Below are 23,290 nucleotides of genomic sequence, written 5' to 3' on the forward strand. Positions count from 1 at the left end.
AATTTCTCTTTTATCTCAAACCAAAAAGTGGATCATATCGTAGCTCATATCTCAAAAAACTCATATCTCAGGTAGCTTGTATCTCAAGGTACCACTGTATATATATATATATATATATATATATATATATATATATATATATATATATATATATATATATATATATATATATATATATATATATATATATATATATATATATATATATATATATATATATATATATATATATATATATATATATATATATATATATATATATATATATATATATATATATATATATATATATATATATATATATATATATATATATATATATATATATATATATATATATATATATATATATATATATATATATATATATGTATGTATATATATATATATATATATATGTATCTGACGTGACGTCACATGTTGGAGTATGGTGCAATGTGGCAAGGCGCTTCATTAGGATGAGAGTCGATTGCTTATTCCCACATTGTAAATCATCCAGTATGACATGATAATATACTGAAGAATAGTTAATTTTTCGATACCAGAATTTTTTTTTTTTTTTTTTTTTTTTGTAGTAAAAGAATAAAACTGCAAAAAGTATAAATACATTTATTTTCACACAATGTACAAAAACAAATTTGGGGATTGTGTTGGTGAAAGTAGGGGAAAATGCATGCGAGTGGTAGGGAGAAATGAAAATTTTGAGTGTCAGCCCTGCCCTGTGCATTGCTTAATCTGTGTCACTCTCACTCCAGACAGCATTCCCCAGCCCTAAGAACCACAATATCCTGCCTTTCAAAGATAAGCTTGAGCTTATAAGAAAGTGTGAGGCAGATATAGCTCACAGTTTTGTTGCAGCACAAATGGGTGTCCCTAGATCAACAGTATCAACAATTTGGAAAAACAGGGACAAGAACCGCAAGACTGCTGCATCATGCAAGTGTTCTTATTTCCAAAAATGTATTGTACAGCACCCTAACGTGTTTAATAAAAAAAAAGTTAGATATAAATGAAGCCTTTAATAGTACTGATTTAGTCTAAGTTAGTGTTTTCTAGAGGTTATAGTGATGTGTTGGGGGTCTAAGCTGGAGGTTGGTCCCTATCCCCCATAATTCTTAAGTATCATATGAGAAAGATTGCTTCACGATTCGAATAAATGCTGATTTAACTGATGAAAAACCACACTTGCTCCGTCAAATTGTGAGGATCCCCTGTATATATATATATATATATATATATATATATATATATATATATATATATATATATATATATATATATATATATATATATATATATATATATATATTTATATATATATATATATATATATATATATATATATATATATATATATATATATATATATATATATACAGGCAACTCTCTGCTTAACGAATGGGTTATGTTCCTAAAAAACCCTTCGTTAAGCGAAATTTCGTTAAACGAATAAATTTTAACAAGTTTAACCCCTGACTTGAACTTCCATTGAGAGTAAACAAAGCGAGAGTGCATCATAGTGCAATAAGCCCCCGAAGTTAGCGAAATCTATTTTAGCGAAACCCTTATTTAGCGACTGTCTGGAAAAAGGCCAAGCCCCCAAGTTTAGCGATTTTCTCTTTTATTTAGCGAATGTACCGCGCTACACTGTCCCACCTCCCGCTCGCTCTGAGCCAATCACGTGTCTGTTTGGCCGTGACGTCAGCCCCACAGTGCCTCCGGCATTACCGCTCGACACTTGAGCTATTGTGTGTGTTAATCCAGCATGTGAACTCATTCTTTGTGCTCCCATCCTCGCTGTTTAGCGAGTTTCGCTATCACCATGGCCTCCACTTTTTTTTTCTTTTAATTATCAACAAGTATGTGATCAGTTTTCCTAGGGAACTATGCCACTTTATCATGGAATAGGCTTTAGGTGTCTGCAAAGCCTATTCCATGAAAAAGTGGCATAGTTCCCTAGAACAATTGATCACATACTTGGTGATAATTAAAAGAAAAAAAACTTTAATTCAGACTAAAAGAATGCTATTAAAAATTAAGACAAATCAGCAACTTGGCAATTAAATGGTTTCAAGGTCGCGAGGGGGTGGCAGGAGCCAGCCGCTTGCTGGTGGCTATCCTCCCATCTGGATTGAAATCTAAAATTCTTTCCACTTGTTAACCATTACAGAAAACACCTATACTTATAGAGTATTTTCTGCTTAGAATTGTGTAAACTTGCAGTAGTTAAGTTTTCTGGAGAAACTCGTGAATCACCCTGTATATATATATATATATATATATATATATATATATATATATATATATATATATATATATATATATATATATATATATATTTTGTTCCAGCCTAGCAGCGAAAAGTGGTTGAGTTGTTTGTTTACATTTCTCTGTGAGATGCTCCAAGGGAGAACTTCAAGTATCAAATGGCCAAGATGAGCTGCTCTGTCGTTTATGAATTTTTTTTTTTTTTATAATTAAATAACCTCTCCGTCAGGAAGTCATTTTTAAATGTCTTGTGTGATTGTGTCATAGCCTGACTCACGCCCTGCACAGTACATGGCCAGGAGTCAAGTAGGGAGGTGTGTCATTTAGCTCTCTAATTTTTCCTGACAGGTATAAGTTGACGAGAATTAGAATGAGAAACATCAAGAAGAGAAGACAACTAGAAACAAACAAATGTATCATTATGAGACCGCAATTCTGGCCTCCCTATTCTCCTCCATCATGCGTGTTATCTCCCCCTCCAAGATGCTCGCTTCACCCCATGCCTCTCCACCGTCTCTCTATATCATAAGACTGTTATGATCTTTTCAAACACTTTTTTTTTTCTTACTGCCTTCATCATCACAACTTTACATGACATAGCTCTCACAATAACACTGTTACAAAAAATTATGTTGAGACAAAGGTAGAAAGCTGCACCAGACAAACAATAAATACATCACTATCATTATCTCACTTCAACACACTAATAATGACTCAGGCAGTGTCCAGTTCAGCAGTGAAACAGCAGATTGCCATGATGCTGCTGATGGCACCTTCCCAACCCTCACATTTTCTAGAGAAGGAGGTATCTAATATGTTATCATTCGATAATTCTCCAGGAAGTCATTATTGTATACACAATCATTTAATGTGCTTTCATTCATTGTTTTCTTACCCATTTGGGTTATGTACATGTTTTTTTCTCAATTTATAAGGGGTTGGGAGAGGAAATTCCACGTATACGGATATTTTGCATATCCGCCAGGGCCTTGGCTGCTATAATCCGGATACATGTGCGATTACTGTATTAAAATTTTGACTTTATTTCCACACCATACAATGGCGTAAAAGTCTTTTCTTTCTTTAACCTACCATATTAATATATTATCAACTAAGCAACTGAAAACAATGCTGTATACAAAGATAAATGTTATTGTACCTATACAGTATCTCACTTAAAATGGATGCGAAAGATAGATCTTAAAATAAACATACATATATTTTGAGTGCATACGTATATCCGATTTACGACCGTGTCAACTTCGACCAGTTTGTCGTAACCGATCTAGGTCGTAACTCGGATGGTGCCTATATACACAGGTAACTTGATTTATGCATTTTTGTTATAACGCGACCAGAAAAATAGTATAATTAATTTAATTTGTGCGATCGGTTTGCTTATATGCGATTTGGCCCAACCACATTTCAAACTGAGCTCCAGACGCAATTTCAAACTGCGTGCCAGAGAGTTCCGCAGCTGGCTGATAGGTGGGAGCACTGGGGCCGGATCCAAGAAGCAGGTTGTTGTCTATGTTGGTACAGACAACCTCCATAGCAACCTCCTGCTCTCATACCAACCTTCGTAAAATAGTATCCACAAAGATTTGTTGCTCTTGGCGGGTGGAGGTTGGTAGCCCGCCTAAAAGTGCTCATTGACTGCCAGGAGCTGGATCCAAGAAACTTTAATAACGTCAAAGCAACCTCCTGCTGCGAAATGGCATCCATGAACGCTTGGAGAGATGGTAACGAGGTTGCTATGAAGTTGCTCTCAGGCTGCTGGTAACACCACCTCTCCAGGTGGTGTTACTGTCTTATATATGCATTTATGTTCACAAAACAACATTTCTATTAGCTTTTTACAAACCTAGCCCCCAAGAAAGGATTGTTTTGTTATGCATAAAGTGAAATCTTGCATGGAATACCAAAAAATAATGAAATACTGCGGTATTTCATTAGTAATTCACTATCAGTCACTGCCACGGAGTCGAAGTTATCCTCATGGCATGAGCATATATGAATACTAAGATATGATATCCATTATAGTAGGCAATAGAGGAGTCATTTGCAGTCTGCCAGCAGTGAGTACAGACGGAATCTCTTCAATCTGCCTATAATTCACCAAGATGGCCCCAAAACGTCCTTCATCTTCTTCTGCATGTGGGGTTATTTTTGATAAGTGGATTTTTGATAAAGTGGTAAAGCTCAGAGGGAGATGGTGACTGACTATGGTGTGAGTGGTGAAGGCAGTGACACAGTGAGTGTTTTGTTTACATATTCTTTGTTTTGTTTTCTCTTATTATTTTTTGTTTTCTCATTATTTCTTGCTTTTTCCTTTACTTTAAATACACTTCTAGTATTTAGAATGGTAAATAATAAACATGTTAATTTAGCCAAATAAATAGAGTATTTTGTACAAATTTTTTTTGGACCACATCCCGCATCCCCCCTATTATCTATTGTTTCTTATGAGAATTACATGTTTGTTTTACACGAATTTTGATATACGCGATGCCTCTTGGAACACATCTATCACGTAAATCAAGAGTTACCTGTATGTATATATATATATATATATATATATATATATATATATATATATATATATATATATATATATATATATACAGTCAGCACAAAAGAAATGGCCGCACCCATTGATATCACATCAAATCCACTCTTAACTAAGAACATGAGGTATATAAGGGAGAATATAACACAAATACTGCTATATTTTGTTATTATTAATATCTTGTCATATTACCCTTCACTTTCAAGACAGCCGTAACCCAACTTGGCATACTATCAGACAGCTTTGTTAGAATATTCCAAAGTTGCGTCATCCATCAGTCCAGGAATTTGTCCGTAGAGCTTGAACACCTTGCACTGAAAGTTACCAGTTACTCTTTTTATTTCATACCACACATTTTCCCTGATATTTCAGTCTGGAATATTCCCTTGCCACCTTACGACGATCTACACAACGTTAACTTTATTGCCAATGAACCCCCTTGCAGTTTTTATTGCAGCATATTACGGTAAAGAAATTGACCTATATGGCATCTCTAGGGATTATGCCAAGCGTTTATGCCCGAAAGATACCACTGCACTCAGTCACCACTCACCACCACTGCTCCAGGCTGTCTGGGTGGTCAGTGAGAGGAGGTACTTCTGGTTTATTCCTCTCCTTTTTCCTGACATCGTTCACTGGTTTCCTCTTCTGCTGATCGTCATCACAACAGAATGGGTCCTAGCAAGCTGAGTATGGAAGAAAAGGGCATTGTGTTAGCCTTAGTTCGTGAAGGCTTAAGCAACAGAGAAATAGCAAGAAGAACAAAAAGATCTGAGAAAAATGTTCACCGTGTGAAGAAAGCAGCCACTACACTGGGAGCAGGTGCGACTCCGGCGAGGAAGAAGGGGACGGGGAGGAAACGTAAAACACAGCCAAGAACGGACAACCTGTTCAAACGAGAAGTACAGAAAGACCCTTTCATTACAGCCAGGGAGTTAAAGGAACAGCATGCTGATGTCCTGGGAGATGTAGCAGTTAGGACAATTCAAAACCGGCTACAGAAAGATCTCAAACTGCCGTGTCGCCGAGCTGCTCACAAACCTTTCGTGACGGAGAAGATGCGACAACAGCGACTTGCTTTCTGCAGGAGGTACGGACAGTGGACGAAGATTGGCGGTCTGTGCTGTTTAGCGATGAAAGTGCGTTCAAAACAATATCTAAAGGACAGATAAAAGTGAGACGTCCCATGGGTTCTGATCGCTATGACACTAAGTACACTGTAAATACTGTGAAATTCCCAGCTGGTGTGATGGTGTGGGGTTGCTTCAGTGGTGAAAAGGGTAGTGGTGGATTATATTTTTTAGATAAGAATGTGAACATGAATGGTGCCTTATATATTGATGTTCTGAAAAATCACATGCTGCCATTTTATAAGAAATATGAGAACCCTCATTTCTTACAGGACGGTGCTCCATGCCATAGGGCAAAGTGTGTTAGAGAATGGTTGTCTGAGAAGAAAATTCAGTTGATTGAGTGGCCAGGGCACAGTCCGGACTTAAATCCAATTGAAAATTTATGGAATGAAATAAAGCGAAAATTTGGGAAGCTCCCTGTATCGAATGTTGATCTGTTACGTGACATAATTAGCGCCATATGGAATGACATTGACTTAAGTTACTTCAGAAAATTGTCTGATAGTATGCCAAGTACGGTTACGGCTGTCTTGAAAGTGAAGAGTAATATGACAAAATATTAATAATAACAAAATATAGCAGTATTTGTGTTTTATTCTCCCCTATATACCTTATATTCTTAGTTAAGAGTAGATTTGGCATGATATCAACGGGTGCGGCCATTTCTTTTGCTGCTGACTGTATATATATATATATATATATATATATATATATATATATATATATATATATATATATATATATATATATATATATATATATATATATATATATATATATATATATATATATATATATATATATATATATATATATATATATATATATATATATATATATATATATATATATATATATATATATATATATATATATATATATATATATATATATATATATATATATATATATATATATATATATATATATATATATATATATATATATATATATATATATATATATATATATATATATATATATATATATATATATATATATATATATATATATATATATATATATATATATATATATATATATATATATATATATATATATATATATATATATATATATATATTCAACACAGACACACACAAAAGTTACTGCATATAAATATATACAGTCAACCCTCGGCTATCGCGACTTCCGGTATCGCGTATTATTGCTATCACGCACCCATGAAAAGCTGCAAAAATTTCATTATCGCGACCTCAGATGCCTGCTATTGCATGCCCAGCCATGACGTCATGGGATATCTGAGCGCTCATTGGCCAAAACCACCTTCCCACCAAGATCAACTCGGCTATCGCGTTTTCAGCTATAGCGATACTATTTCAGCCCCAATTGGGCGCGATAGCCGAGGGTTAAGTGTATGCAGTATGACTTCATGAAGCATAATCCGAGCACATTCACTTATGTATGATGTCTCTCACAGAGAAACACAGCAGGCATGCCAGAATTCATCTACTATATGAGCTTCGTGTAATTATATTTATATGTTTATGTGCAATACAATGATGAGTAAGATGTAGTGCAAAAACTATGATTCTTACTTTTTTCACAAAACAGGTGGAAAAAGCAGAGAGTTTACAAGAAGTGGAACTGAAGAATTCAAGTAAGAAAATAAGGGCTGAGCAAGAACGTGAATTGAAATCTTTTAGAGAGTCACTTAAGACTGAACTGAAACTCTTAAAACAAGAGATTGATCTTCTACCAAAAGTGAGTTTTTTCCTTATTTTTTTTTTACTTTTAGTTTTAGTTACTATTTTGGACTTTCAGCAGAATTTTAGGTTATTAATTACAGGTGATACTGTATTCAGTTTGGAAAGAGGATGACTTAAAGAGTAAATTATGCAATTTTTACTCTATATTCATATCCTTTGGATGGAAAAATTATTAGTGGTTATGAGTCTGTATAAGGCAGCAAGTTTGTTTGAGATTTGTATCTGTGATAGAGGGATTCTTGACAACCTGATATCTTATGAGCTTGTTTGTAGCAAGAAAGGTCTTTCTTGGTCATTCAAAAATAAACATGAGCTGCAATTTGAAAAGTTTTCCTTGTCTTTTTAATTTCACCACCAGTACCATCTTCCTTTTTTTTTTTACATTCTGATGAATAAAGGGGTTAAGTTTGGTAATTGATGGATATCTTGGTATATGAAGATGGGGGATAGGTTTGCAAAGCCAACCTCCTCTATCTGTTCCTCCTTTGGCTTGCCCTTTTTTCTCACTCTCTTTGTCTCCCTTGATGCTTAATTGAATTTTTTTATTTTATCTCCATTTTCTTCTTTTCTAGGAAAACTAGAGAAGTAATTTTCATGGTTATCAAGAAGACATTGAATGTTATCATCATCATTAACAGTTCTATTTCCTTCATTGCCATGAAGATTTACTAAAACTTCATGTTTTTTTATGTTGGAGAGACTAGCCAAATGCAACAAAAATAGGTATGAAATAAGGCCCATTTAGATTCCACTTCCTATAAGTCAGAAGAGCTCATCAAAAACACAGAATAGGTGTCTTGGAAACATTCCTCTTTAAAGGCGGCGTCACACTAACACTTTTTCCGTTGTCTCAGGCGATTTCCGTCGTCTTGAGTCAGACGGAACGCATCGTTTTCGTCTAGCACCAATTTTTAGTCAAAATAAGAACTATGGTTTCTAATCAACACTTATTAAAAAAAATTTTTTTTTTGTTAAACGGAAGAATGCTATTATCATGGCATGAAATTTAAATGAGTTGGTGAATATTTGTTTGTATACATATTTTTTTTTCTTGTAGCCTAGCAATGAAAAGTTCCTCAGTTGTTTGTGTACATTTCCAGGGGAGTGCAAATGTGCGATGCTTTTGAATATTTTCAAGGCAACTTCCAAGTAGCTGCCAAGATGACCAGTGGACAAAACACACTCACGAATTTCTCATAGAGAGTATTAGAGGTCACCGTTGCCTTTGGGATCACAGAACAGCTGATGACATTATAAGGTGCAAAAAGCCGCGGCTTGCTGGGGTGAATGAGGAGCCTTGCTTGTTTACAATCGACAAGCGCGGCAAAGGCGGAAGCAAGCTGTGTGTGTGACAGCCACTGTCTGCAAAAGTTGACAGTCGTCAGAAAATTGACGGAAAAAGAAGACGGAAAAGTGCTAGTGTGATGCCGCCTTAAAGGGTTCAAATCATCGTAAGGTGGAATTACAGAAGCTGGCCTTATGGAATTCTGGAGTTTACCAGAGAAACAGTAAATGATTGAGAATATTGATTAAATTTTCGATTAGAGAGGTTGACAGAATAGGGGTAAGGGAAAGATGAAAGTTTTGTGCAGTAATATCACGAGAGGAGAAGCATACACTTAGTAAGATCAGAAAAGCATTTGACATGAAAATAGATAGCATGAGATACAACATTGTGGTGATAAGAAAGATGTCAGAGACAGTCATTCAAACAAGAGGAGTTGATAAGATTCCACCCTTCCTAGAAGAGCTGTATAATAAGAACATCACCCCTTCCCCAGTATATGTGAAGTATACATGGCAGATAAGGCTCATGTACATAATTAGTAGTTGGGGGGGATAATAAAAACTGTGCAGATAGCTCAGAATACCAAACATTGTAGCTGTTTTAGTTGGAGATGAGATATGAAGTTTCCACTTAGATTATAAGTAAAGGATAGATCGAGGATGTTCAGTGTAGAAGAAGGAGGCATTGAACAATATTATGTTTGTTCTGCCCCAACGAAGAATTTTAGAGAGATATGAAGCCAGCCATTCTGTTGCTTTCTTGTGTAGGCTGTTTACTTCTGGAAGGGTTGATCATCTATGAAAAGATATGGAAAAGTGCATGGTAGTATGTATCTTCAGTGAAAGAGTGGATAGGACAAGAAGTTTGGTTTAGAAAATCACTGATGAATGATAAGAAAATAGTAGGTGACAGGACAAAACCCTGAGGAACATCGCTATTTATAGATTCATGAGAAGAATAGTGACCATCTACTGCAGCACCAATAGAATGGTCAGAAAGAAAACTTCAGGTAAAGTAACAGAGAGAAGGATAGAAGCTATTGTTGGTTAGTTTTGAAAATCAAAGCTTTGTACCAGATTCTGTCAAAAGCTTTTGATATGTGTAGGGCAACAGCAAAACTTTTACCAAAATCATTAAAAGAGGCTGACCAAGATTCAGTAAGGAAAGCCAGATCATCAGTAGACCAGCCTTGATGGAAGCCATACTAGCAATCAGATTGAAGATTGTGAAGTGATATATGTTTAACCCCTTCGCGCCGGATGTTAAAAAAGCCCGCCTTTATGATATACGGGTGGTAGTGCCTGCACCAAGCACGGGAAACTCGTGCAAGCTTGTCATACTTGTTGTCTTTGTGTATTATGCTGCTATTTTTTAGTCACTATATCACCTTCGAAGAGGAAAGTGGAAGCTTTTCTCTTCGGAGAAAAAGAGAGAGAGAGAGAGAGAGAGAGTGACATTTGCTAATATTTTAGACACAAGCGGACGCATGTAGCTTATCTTTCGAGAGGAAGAGGGGAGGGAGGAAGGAGAGGAAATGAAGGAAGGAGAGAGAGAGAGAGATTAGAAAATTTGTTGTTTTGTATTTTTGTGTGTGTGTGTGTGTGTGTGTGTGTGTGTGTGTGTGTGTGTGTGTGTGTATTTACCTAATTGTATTTACCTAATTGTAACATACGGAAAAGAGCTATGCTCGTGTTGTCCCGTCTCCATATCTATTAATGTCCAGCTTTTCTTAAAATCATGAATATTCCTTGCGTTGACCACTTCCACGTCTAAACTATTCCATGCTTCCACCCTTCTATGAGGGAAGCTATATTTTTCACATCTCTCCTATAAGTGGCCATTTTAGTTTTTTCCCATGCCCTCTCGACATTCTTCCATTCCACATACACAGATCTTCCCTATCCATTTTTCCATGCCAATCATCACTCTGTATATTGCTATCAGGTCTCCCCTTTCTCTTCTGTTTTCCAGGGTTGGAAGTTGCATTCTTTTCAGTCTGTCTTCATAAGTCAAATCTCTTAAGTCAGGCACCATTTTCGTTGCAGCCCTCTGTACTTTCTCTAGTTTCCTTATGTGTTTCTTTAAGTTCGGAGCCCACTGTATTGTTGCATATTCAAGCCTCGGTCTTATCATTGCAGTAATTATTTTCTTCATCATTTCTTCATCTAGATATATCTGAACGCCACTCTTATGTTCCTCAATAAGTTCAATACTTCTCCAATTATTTTGTTTATATGTCTCTCTGGCGATAGGTCATTGGTAATTGTCACCCCAAGGTCTTTTTCTTCATGACTGGTTTTATGTCTTCATTTCCTATCTTGTACATACTCCTGATTCTTCTTTCACTCTTGCCAAACTCTATTTTCTTGCATTTTGTCGTGTTGAACTCCATTTGCCATGTACAGCTCCATTTCCATATTCTGTCCAAGTCTTCCTGGAGTAGTTCGCAATCTTTGTCACATCTCACTTTTCGTAACAATTTTGCATCGTCTGCAAATAGGCTCACATAACTGGACACCCCATCCACCATGTCATTTATGTAGACTGCGAACATTACTGGTGCCAACACTGATCCCTGTGGAACTCCACTCTCCACCAATCCCCATTCTGATGGTCTGTCCTTAATTATTGTTCTCATTTCTCTTCCTACCAAAAGTCTTCCATCCATTTTAGTAAACTGCCATGCACTCCTCCTACCATTTCAAGTTTCCAGATCAGTCTCTGGTGTGGTACCTTATCAAAGGCCTTTTTTAAATCCAGATATATTCCATCAGCCCAACCATCTCTTTCCTGTATTACATCTATCACCCTCGAATAGTAACATATCAGGTTTGTCGTGCATGAACGCCCTTTCCTAAAACCAAATTGACACTCACAAAGTATGTCATTTTCTCCAAGAAGTCTGTCCATCTAGTCTTCACCACCCTCTCACACATCTTAGCTACCACACTTGTAAGTGACACTGGTCTATAGTTCAATGGGTCTCTCTTGTTACCTGATTTATAGATTGGGACAATGTTAGCTCTTTTCCAGTCTTGGGGCACTACGCCTTCCCTTAATGAGGCATCAATTACTTCACAAACTTTTTCTGCCAATTGCTCCTGCATTCTCTTAAAATCCATCCTGATACCCCATCAGGTCCCACAGCTTTTCTCACTTCTAAACTCCCCATCATGTTCTTGATCTCCTCCACCGTTACTTGAAACTCCTTCATAATCCCTTTCTGTTCCATTACCAGTGGTTTGTCAAAAGCAGTCTCCTTTGTGAATACCTTCCGAAAGCATCCATTCATAGCCTCTGCCATTTCCCTGGGATCTTCACTGTATACTCCATTTACTTCTAAACTTTCAATACTTTCTCTATTTTTGATGTGTGTGTGTGTGTGTGTGTGTGTGTGTGTATTCACATTGTAATTTTAGGGCCTTTTCTTCTCTCTCTTCTTCTATCTACACACATCCAACTTTCCTTTAACTATGCACACTGCTGACACCACCTCCTCACTCAAACTTTCCACACCTCCACACATCTTTGTGGGAAACTATATTTCTTCACATCCTTCAAGCATATTCCCTTGGCTATCTTTTTACTATGCGATCTTGTAGTTCTATTTAAGTTTTCCTCTCTCAACATCATTTGCTCATTATCCACTTCATCCAGTCCGTTCAACAGTTTATAAACCTGTATTAAGTCTCCTCTTTCTCTTTGTTCCAAGGTAAGCAAATTCATTTCTTTTAATCTCTCCTCATAGGTCATTTCTGCCAATACCGGAACCATTTTTGTTGCCATTCTCTGCAATCTCTCCAACTTCCTTATATGCTTCTTTTTATAAGGGGACCAAACCACTCCAGCATATTCCAATCTTGGTCTAATTACCGTACTAATTAATTTCTTCGCCATATCTTTATCCATATACAGGTATCCCTTGGTTAACGATAGGGTTACGTTTCCCAAAACAGATCCTCCAAACGATCCTAACTGAGGATTTGAAATTATCAACTACATACATGTATTTCGCGATGCGTAAATCGACACTTTCTATGTTGTTAGTTGTTATTTACACCTTTAGAATTGGTAGTACTTACCTTGAGGAGTGGATGTGATATGCGTAGTGTGTTGTTTTGTGCCCCCGAGGGACACAGGGCCTTGGAGGATTAAATCTCATCATGCCCACACCCGACCCAAACTCGGTCAGCTGCTTCAAACCCTTCAAATTCTTGAGAGAATACGTTTTCCAGTTGGGTCATCCAGGCTCTCCTCATCGTCACTCACTTATTCTGGATGTGAAGGATAGATTATGTTGGAGTTGTTTTGGAGGTGGATGGAGTTGTTTTGGAAGTGGGTGGAGTTTTTTCAGTAGCAGGACGAACTTTGAAACGACGAGATGACTCCTATGGAAGTAGATGGGATTGCTTTTGAGGTGGATTAGCTTGGGAGGTGGATTTGATCGGTAGATGGGGTTGCTTGGGATGTGGATTTTTTCTGAGTGGTTTGAAGAAAGATGAGATGACTGTCTGTTTTGCCATCCTTTTCTTTGCCTCAAATAGTTCTTTATACACTTTCATGTCATTTTCTATAGCATTAGTCACGCCATTACTTCTTTGGGTTTCATTCATTCTCCTGGAGAAGATGTATGGCCTGGTTAATATGATTAAAAATCTCCTCGAAAATCTTTGACGGAGAGGGTTCTTTCAGGCTCCTTGTCCTCCTCCATTTCCTCCAAAGTATTTTGTTTCTCCAACTCCATGAGGTCGTCGTTGAGAACTCAGAATGACTGTCCAGCAGTTCTTGTCGTCATTCTCGTCCACCTCATTGAAGCCTGCCTTATGGGAGATATGAACGATGTCTTTCCTTACTGCTGTAACATCGACAGGGACTTCCTGTTTCCTCCACGCCTCAGGCCACAAATTACGCCAACATCCATTCATTGCCGACTTGGACACCTCCTTCCATGACTCGTCATGTTGTCGATCCCTTTTAATGTTATAATCCTTCCAAAATTGTTTCATGGTCCTTGTCAGGGGTGTCAATGCAGGCCAACAGCTGTTTCATGGTGCGCCGCTGGTAATAGGCCTTGAAAGTAGCGATTTTCCATCGGCTGGATGACTTGTGTTTGGGGCATAAACATGACCTCAATATTATCTGCCCAGTCATTCATGCTCTCTTCTCTTGTCACACAGCAAGAGAAATCTGTTAGCAATGTTGTTTTCAGCATATTCTTTTAGGAATTTGGAGAGGTATCCTGTCACGTAACTTTGCATGATAACAGTCGTCATCCACCCTTTTTGTTTGCCTTCCATACTACCAAATATTCCTTAATATAGCCAGACAGAGCTCTTTTTTAATTAAATACTTTGCTTAAGATCACCAGCATTCCCCCACCAATAATGTTAACCTGTCTTTAGATGCCTTGAATCCTTGCCGACTTCTCCTCCTTTGCTATAAACGTTCTCGATGACATCTTCTTCCAATACAGGCCTGTCTCTCAAAGTTTAGAACCTGCTTGGCTGAATAACCTCCTTCCTCGATCGCTCTTTAAGCAAAGGCTTGAAGGCGTTTGCAGCGGTTGATCAACTCGCTGCCTCCCCACTAACCTTGAGGTTGTGTAGACTCACGATGTTTGAAGCGTTCAAACCACCCCTTACTGGCCTTGAAGGACACTGTCTCGCCTATGTTGAATTCTGGTTTCAGGTCCTCCCACAGGCTCAGTGCCTTAGTAGTGTGAGTTGTAGAAAGAGGCATGCGTGTGTGTGTGGTCTTCAATCCATAGCCTCAGCAAACGTTCCAATTTTTCCATAATCGGTTCCTGTTACAGTTGTTGTGTGTTTGTGCAGGTTTGTGACTTGGTTGGCCTGCTGCTTCACTTGTACTTTTTCTGGAGAACTGTTGATACAGTTGATTGAGATAAACCAACACAGCAATAGAGTTTACCCTTCACCACCCTCATGACTCACAATGTTCAACTTAATATCAAGGCCAATGCTCTTTCTCATTTTTTAGCCTTATCTCTGGAGAACAATCTTTTTCGCTTGGAAGCCATCACTAAGTTCACTTGATCACAAATAAGCACAACAGTTTAGAGCGGCCTGATAGAGTTGTTGTTGCACAATCAAAACAGCAAAGACTTGTGTTTACTCTCCCTGGAATCCATATAATGGAAGGCTAATCCAATATTTTTATCAAATTATACGTTTCTCCAAACATCTTATCAATATGAGCCTCAAACTGCCCATGGTCTTGTATTATCACTCCCAAATCCTTTTCCTTTTCCACCTTTTTCAACACTACTTCTTCACCCATCTTATATGACCCTCTTGGCCGTCTTCCACTCTTCCCATCTCCATCACATGACTTTTGCTCAGATTAAATTCCATTTGCCACCTCTTGCTCCACTCCCAAATCTTATCCAGGTCTGCCTGTAAAATTTCACAATCTTCTTCACTCTTCACACACCTACACAACTTTGCATCATCCGCAAACAAATTAATATAACTGTTTACTCCCTCTGGCATGTCATTAATATATACAAGGAAAAGTATTGGTGCCAGCACTGAGCCTTGTGGGACTCCACTCTCCACCACCAACCAGTCCGACTTTGCATCCCTTATTACCGTTCTCATCTCCCTCCATCTCAAGTAGTTTTCCATCCACTTTAACACTTTTCCTTTCAGTCCTCCATAAATCTCTAATTTCCATAACAGTCTCATGTGAGGTACCTTGTCAAAAGCTTTCTTTAAATCCAAATATACACAGTCCATCCATCCTCTCTCTCTTGTATTTTGTCAACCACTCTTGAATAAAAGCTCAGTAGATTTGTTACACATGACCTCCCTTTCCTGAAGCCAAATTGATGATCCGATAATAACTTATGATCCTCCAGGAACCGTATCCAATATTTCTTTATCACCCTCTCACAAATCTTACCGACCACACTTGTTAGAGACACAGGTCTATAGTTAAGAGGCTCTTCCTTACTGCCTCCCTTATAAATGGGCACCACTTCAGCTCTCTTCCACTCTACTGGTACTTCCCTGTTTCTAATGAACACCTTATAATATCATATAATGGATCAATCAATTCTTCTCTACACTCCTTCAATAATTTTCCTGAAACTTCATCTGGTCCCATCGCTTTATCATCTTTAAGTTCCTCCAACATTTTATATAACTCCTTTTAGGTATCTTAATGTCATCCATGTGCACATTTCCTTGTACATTCTGAGGCTTTACAAACATTGTTTCTTTAGTAAATACTTGCTGAAACCTATTATTTAGCAATTCCGCTATATTCTTAGGGTCATCTACTATCCCTTGCTCTCCTTTTAATCTTTCAATGGACTCTCTCTTTTAAGTTTACCATTTATGAACCTGTAAAACAATTTTGGATGTTCCTTACTCTTGTCTACAATATCTTTTCAAATTTTCTTTCTTCCTCCTCCTTACCCTCACATACTCATTTCTCGCCACTCTATAATTCTCCTTATTTAGTATATTCCTGCTCTTTTCCATCTTTTCCAAGCCACATCTCTCTTTTCCTTAGCCTTAACACAAGTTGCATTAAACCAATCCTTTCTTCCTTCCTCTCTCGGTTTATACTTTGGTACAAATTTCATAACTCCTTCTTTATAATATTTCATAAAAATCTCATATTTCTTTTGCACTTCTCTGATTTGTAACATCTCCCAATCTAATTTTCTGAAATAATTTTTCAAACTTTCTGTGTCCATCTTTCTATAATTCAATCTACCACTCCTGTATGTCTCGTCCTTCCTTCGCTGTGTTGTTGCTATCTGCATTTCCATAACCACATGATCACTCTTTCCCAAAGGACATTTGTATTGTATATCTCCACATAGGTACACTTCTCTTGTTAACACCAAATCCAGTCTAGCCGGTTCATCATCTCCTCTATATCTAGTATTTTCCTTCACCCTCTGTTCCATCATATTTTCCATCATTAGATTAAGAAATCTCTCTCCCATGCTTCCTCTCCAACACCACTTACTAGATTTTCCCAATCCACCTCCTTACAATTAAAATCTCCTACTAGTATCACCTTTCTTTTCCAGATAATACACTTTCCAAACTCTGTAAAGTATCCTTGATCATATTGTCGTATTCCTTAATGTCCAAGAATTTGTTTTAGGAGGTACATAGGTCACCATGATTATTAATTCTTTTCCATCACTTTTTATCCTTATGCTTATCACTTCTGCGTTGTTCTTCCCATACCAAACCTTATCCACATTTATTTATTTCTTCGTCATAATCATAACTCCTCCTCCACCTTTACTCTCTATCCTTTCTCCATATATTATATTTATTATCCAAATTTATCTTTGTTTTTCATGCAATTTTGTCTCAGTCAAACACACTATATCAGGCTTCTCCACCATCATATAGTCTTGCAATTCCAATCTACTTGACAGTATCCCATCTATATTAGTATACATTACGGTCCACCCACTGCTCCCTCTAGGGGTTCCTCCCATTCCTTCTTTCCACATACCACTTTCTGACTCTCTCTCCTATAACTCTCCAAAAACTTTTCTCTTTCCTCCTCAGACCGCTCATCATTTTTCCTTCTCGCCTCTTCCACCAATTCCTTATATCTTCTCCTCTCTTCCTCATTTCTATTCTTTCTCACAAACACCTCTTTACAACCTTCTATCTCTCTTAACTTTGATGTTCTATATAGGATATCCTCCAGATTGTTGTGACTTCAGTACTACTTTAATCGGTCTGCTCACTCCCTCCTTATACGGACCCAGTCTATGGATCTCTTCCACTTCTTCTTGTAGGTCTTTTTTTCATCATCATTTAGATTTTTGAACAGATCTCTTACCGTTTTAATTCTTCCTTAATTCTCTTAGGCTTATATGTTATATTTTGTTCTTTCATCCCAAATATTAACACACTCTTCTTCTTTTCTGCTATTTCCCTTATCAATGTTTCCTTATTCTTCATTACATTAACCAGTTCCTTGGACCTTTCTTTTTGTCTTCCTTCAACTGATCTTTAATTATTTCTTGTAATCCAACCATCTCTGCTTCCCTCGACTCAGTCCATTGTGTTTTCTTCAGTTCCCATTCCTTTCAAACCTTTCATTCTGCTCACTAATCATTTCCTTAAAGTCATCTTTCTCCTTTACTACTCTCTCCATTTTCTCCTCCAACCGTCTCTTGTATTTTTCAACCTCCACTCTCAAGTGTGCATTCTCATCCACCAATCGTTTTCATTTTCCTCCAGTCTCTTAACTCTTTCCTTCAAAGCCTTGCAGAATTCTCTATCCTGCTCCTCCTCACTCCTCTGAACTTTGAATTCCTTCACCAACTCCTCAAATCTCTTCTCCAACATTACCAATCTATCTTGCATTGTTGCCCTTGTTGAAGATGGACTCATGCTTTGACTGGCCACTTTTGGCTTTGCTCCCTGGGCCTCATCAACATATTTTGAATTTTGGTAATTTATTTCTTACCGGTCTATCCATTTTTTTTTTACTCTTCCTGGGAGCATGTGGGTGTGTGGTCACTGGGGGCCAGGCCTGGTAGCTACGTGTGTGTGTGGTGGGATGCGTTGGCGGCTGCTATGGCTGGCCTTTGTGTGGTTCCCGCTCTGTCGTTTGGAGTGTGGAGGTTCTCACACCTCCGATCACTCCCATGTACACGCCACCAGGCTACGTTCACTCTGTACACTCGTTCACTCGCTCTGCTCGCCCCTCAATAGCAATAACGATTCTCACTCAAGCACATTGCTTAGCGTGTGGAGTGTTAGATGCTCTCAGCAGGCACTCGTCCGCTCTGTGTGTGTGTGTGTGTGTGTGTGTGTGTGTATTTACCTAATTGTATTTACCTAATTGTAACATACGGGAAAAGAGCTATGCTCGTGTTGTCCCGTCTCCATATCTATTAATGTCCAGCTTTTTCTTAAAATCATGAATATTCCTTGCGTTGACCACTTCCACGTCTAAACTATTCCATGCTTCCACCCTTCTATGAGGAAGCTATATTTTTCACATCTCTCCTATAAGTGGCCATTTTAGTTTTTCCCATGCCCTCTCGACATTCTTTCATTCCACATACACAGATCTTCCCTATCCATTTTTCCATGCCAATCATCACTCTGTATATTGCTATCAGGTCTCCCCTTTCTCTTCTGTTTTCCAGGGTTGGAAGTTGCATTCTTTTCAGTCTGTCTTCATAAGTCAAATCTCTTAAGTCAGGCACCATTTTGTTGCAGCCCTCTGTACTTTCTCTAGTTTCCTTATGTGTTTCTTTAAGTTCGAGCCCACTGTATTGTTGCATATTCAAGCCTCGGTCTTATCATTGCAGTAATTATTTTCTTCATCATTTCTTCATCTAAATATCGAACGCCACTCTTATGTTCCTCAATAAGTTCAATACTTCTCCAATTATTTTGTTTATATGTCTCTCTGGCGATAGGTCATTGGTAATTGTCACCCCAAGGTCTTTTTCTTCATGACTGGTTTTATGTCTTCATTTCCTATCTTGTACATACTCCTGATTCTTCTTTCACTCTTGCCAAACTCTATTTTCTTGCATTTTGTCGTGTTGAACTCCATTTGCCATGTACAGCTCCATTTCCATATTCTGTCCAAGTCTTCCTGGAGTAGTTCGCAATCTTTGTCACATCTCACTTTTCTTAACAATTTTGCATCGTCTGCAAATAGGCTCACATAACTGGACACCCCATCCACCATGTCATTTATGTAGACTGCGAACATTACTGGTGCCAACACTGATCCCTGTGGAACTCCACTCTCCACCAATCCCCATTCTGATGGTCTGTCCTTAATTATTGTTCTCATTTCTCTTCCTACCAAAAGTCTTCCATCCATTTTAGTAAACTGCCATGCACTCCTCCTACCATTTCAAGTTTCCAGATCAGTCTCTGGTGTGGTACCTTATCAAAGGCCTTTTTTAAATCCAGATATATTCCATCAGCCCAACCATCTCTTTCCTGTATTACATCTATCACCCTCGAATAGTAACATATCAGGTTTGTCGTGCATGAACGCCCTTTTCTAAAACCAAATTGACACTCACAAAGTATGTCATTTTCTCCAAGAAGTCTGTCCATCTATTCTTCACCACCCTCTCACACATCTTAGCTACCACACTTGTAAGTGACACTGGTCTATAGTTCAATGGGTCTCTCTTGTTACCTGATTTATAGATTGGGACAATGTTAGCTCTTTTCCAGTCTTGGGGCACTACACCTTCCCTTAATGAGGCATCAATTACTTCACAAACTTTTTCTGCCAGTTGCTCCCTGCATTCTCTTAAAATCCATCCTGATACCCCATCAGGTCCCACAGCTTTTCTCACTTCTAAACTCCCCATCATGTTCTTGATCTCCTCCACAGTTACTTGAAACTCCTTCATAATCCCTTTCTGTTCCATTACCAGTGGTTTGTCAAAAGCAGTCTCCTTTGTGAATACCTTCCGAAAGCATCCATTCATAGCCTCTGCCATTTCCTGGGATCTTCACTGCATACTCCATTTACTTCTAAACTTTCAATACTTTCTCTATTTTTGATGTTGTTGTTCACATGTCTGTAAAAAGCCTTGGTTGGTCTTTACATTTATCAATTATATCCTTTTCTTGTTTCTTTCTTTCTTCTCTTCTAATCAACACATATTCATTTCTTGCTCTTTTGTAACTTTCCACTGCTTAATCCGTCTTTTCCTTCTCCACCTCTTCCATGCATCCTCTTTTCTTGTTCTAGCCTTTTCACATCTATCGTTAAACCAGTCCTGCTTTCCAACTTCTCTATGTTGTCTTATTGGTACAAATTTTTCTCACCTTCTTTGTATATTTTATAAATTCCTTCCACTTTTCATTTGCTCCTTAGCACTCTTGAATTTCATCCAATTTGTCTCTTGAAAGAATTTCTTTAGGTTTCCAAAATCTGTCTTGGCATAATTCCATCTTCCCACTTTATATTCTTCATTTCTTCTAGATTTCTCTTCATCTATCACCTTGAACTCCAAAACTGCATGATCACTCTTTGCTAAAGGGCACTCCACCCTCATCTCCTCAATGACCATTGGCTCTGTACTAAAGACCAAGTCCAGTCTTGACGATGCTCCCTCTCCTCCAAACCTAGTATCTTCTTTGACCCACTGAGTTAACACATTTTCCATTGCCAGTGTCAATAGTGTATTTCCCCATGTTGTCTCTGATCCTTCCATTGACCAGTCCTCCCAACACACCTCTTTACAATTAAAATCTCCCATCATTATAGTTCGTTCACAGCCACCCAACATTTCTTCCAGACATGTTCCTGTATCACTTATCATTTCTTCATATTCCTGTACTGACCATGCATTTGTCTTAGGTGGTACGTACACCACTATGTAGTGCCTCTTTTTCCTTCATTAGTTTCTGCTCTGATCTTTAGCACTTCTGCCTTTCCCATACCTTCTTTCACTTGATCCACCTTTATATCTTTTTAACCAGCAACATCACTCCTCCTCCCATCTTACCTACTCTATTTCTTTTCCAAACATTATATTTCCTTCTCCAACCATCATCAGGTCTTCTCCCTCTCTCAGTTTTGTTTCAGTAAGACCCACAATATCTGGGTTCTTGTCCCTCAAGTAATCGTTGAGTTCTAAAATCCCGATATCACTCCATTTATGTTGGAATACATTACATTTCGCTCATATGTAAGTTTCTTTAGTCCTTTCTTGCTGTACTTTTCTGGGTTATGAACCACTTCCTCAGTCTCATATCCAAGATTCTCCAGAAAAACTCTTTCTTCTCCTCTTCTGTCCTCTCTTCATTTTTTTCAAAGCCTCCTTTCTCAACTCATTTAACATTTCTCTTTCCTTTTCACCGAGATCTCTTCTCAACCAAATCTTCCTTGTTGTTTCCTGCTGGGCTAGCCTCCATGACTTCTCCACCAATTCATCTACATCCTTTTGTGACTTAAGTTTGATTCTTATTGGCCTCATACCTTCTCTTGTGAACTTTCCAATTCTATGGAAGTCCTCTATTTCTTGTACTAGGTCTTTTCCTCCTCCTGCACCACATTAATGATATTATTTATCACCTTTTTATGTTTTCTCTCTCTCCATTTTACTCGGTGTCTTATCCTCCTCCACACCAAATATCACCACACATCTCTTTTTGTCTACAGTTTCCCTCACCAATGTCTCATTTGACTTAATAACCTTCACCACTTTCTCAGCTATCTTCTCTTCTATGATCTGTTGATCTATAATTTCAGCAAGGCCCAAAGTTTTCTCCCCAGACTCTTTGATTTCCTTTTCCAGACTTGCAACTTTGTAATTTACCTCCTTTCTTTCCACTTCCTGACTTTTTCCATTCAGCCTGCTTCTCCATCACTTTTCCTAGAGATTCTCCACATTTTCGCAATTCACTTTAATTAGCTTAACTTCCTCTTTCAGTGCTGCATTTTCCTTCTTCATATCGGCACAGTCTTTCTTTACATTGTCATAACTCGTTTCCAGGCCCTCATACTTTTCAAACAGTTTTCAATTTTACCTTCTAACTCCAGAATTTTCTTCACATAAGCGCTCTTCTCCATTATTCCTTGAAACCCTGTGAAGTCTGATTCCTCTTTCGAGTTCACGGCCGCCATGTTGCGCAGATGTAAACAAACCAGCTGATGGCTCAAACGCAGGCTACAGTTTATATTTACCTTCACTGGACATTATTTTGCTAATCAACAGTTAACATGACTATATGGAGACGGGACAAACATTACCAGCTCCTTTCCCACCTTGGTTACTCTTAGGCAATGGTAACTGTAGAATTATAGATGATTGCTCTGGAGCTCAGCGACCACCTCCGCCATCGACGATGTGTGTGTGTGTGTGTGTGTGTGTGTGTGTGTGTGTGTGTGTGTGTGTTGTAATATCTTCAAAAAAATAGAGAGAGAGATCAGTCTATCCATTTAATTTTAGACACAAACATGTAGCTTATCTTTAGTGATTTAGACAAGGATTACACTATTTCAAAGACAGCACATCTCTTTTTTATCCAACACACTATCACAACTGAACTGAAGAAAGCTCAGAAAAGAAATGATCCTCTCTCTCACCTTTTCTACTCTTCATCGCCTACATCTCACCATATTGAAGGGGTTAAGAATCTTCCTGTTGAGGATATTTTTTTAAAGTTTAAATGGGTAAAATATTAAAGCAATGAAGATATAAGAATAGGTTTAGTGTAGGCAAATTTCCAGCAAGAAGGAAAAGTAGCTGTTGATATGCAGAGTTGAAAGAGTTTAACTATGCAAGGCACAAGCATAGAGA

General features: G+C 37.8%; 1 protein-coding gene across 1 annotated transcript in view; it reads left to right on the forward strand.

Annotated features, from left to right (window-relative positions):
* Positions 1-23,290, forward strand: part of LOC123514889 — a 564,015-nt gene that overhangs the window by 389,133 nt on the left and 151,592 nt on the right. Inside the window, exon 37 of the mRNA XM_045273148.1 lies at positions 7,546-7,695. Coding sequence (XP_045129083.1) covers positions 7,546-7,695 — 150 coding nt within the window. The remainder of the gene's footprint in view (positions 1-7,545; positions 7,696-23,290) is intronic.

The sequence above is a fragment of the Portunus trituberculatus genome, chromosome 38 (assembly GCF_017591435.1).
Source record: "Portunus trituberculatus isolate SZX2019 chromosome 38, ASM1759143v1, whole genome shotgun sequence".
Lineage (NCBI taxonomy): Eukaryota > Metazoa > Arthropoda > Malacostraca > Decapoda > Portunidae > Portunus > Portunus trituberculatus.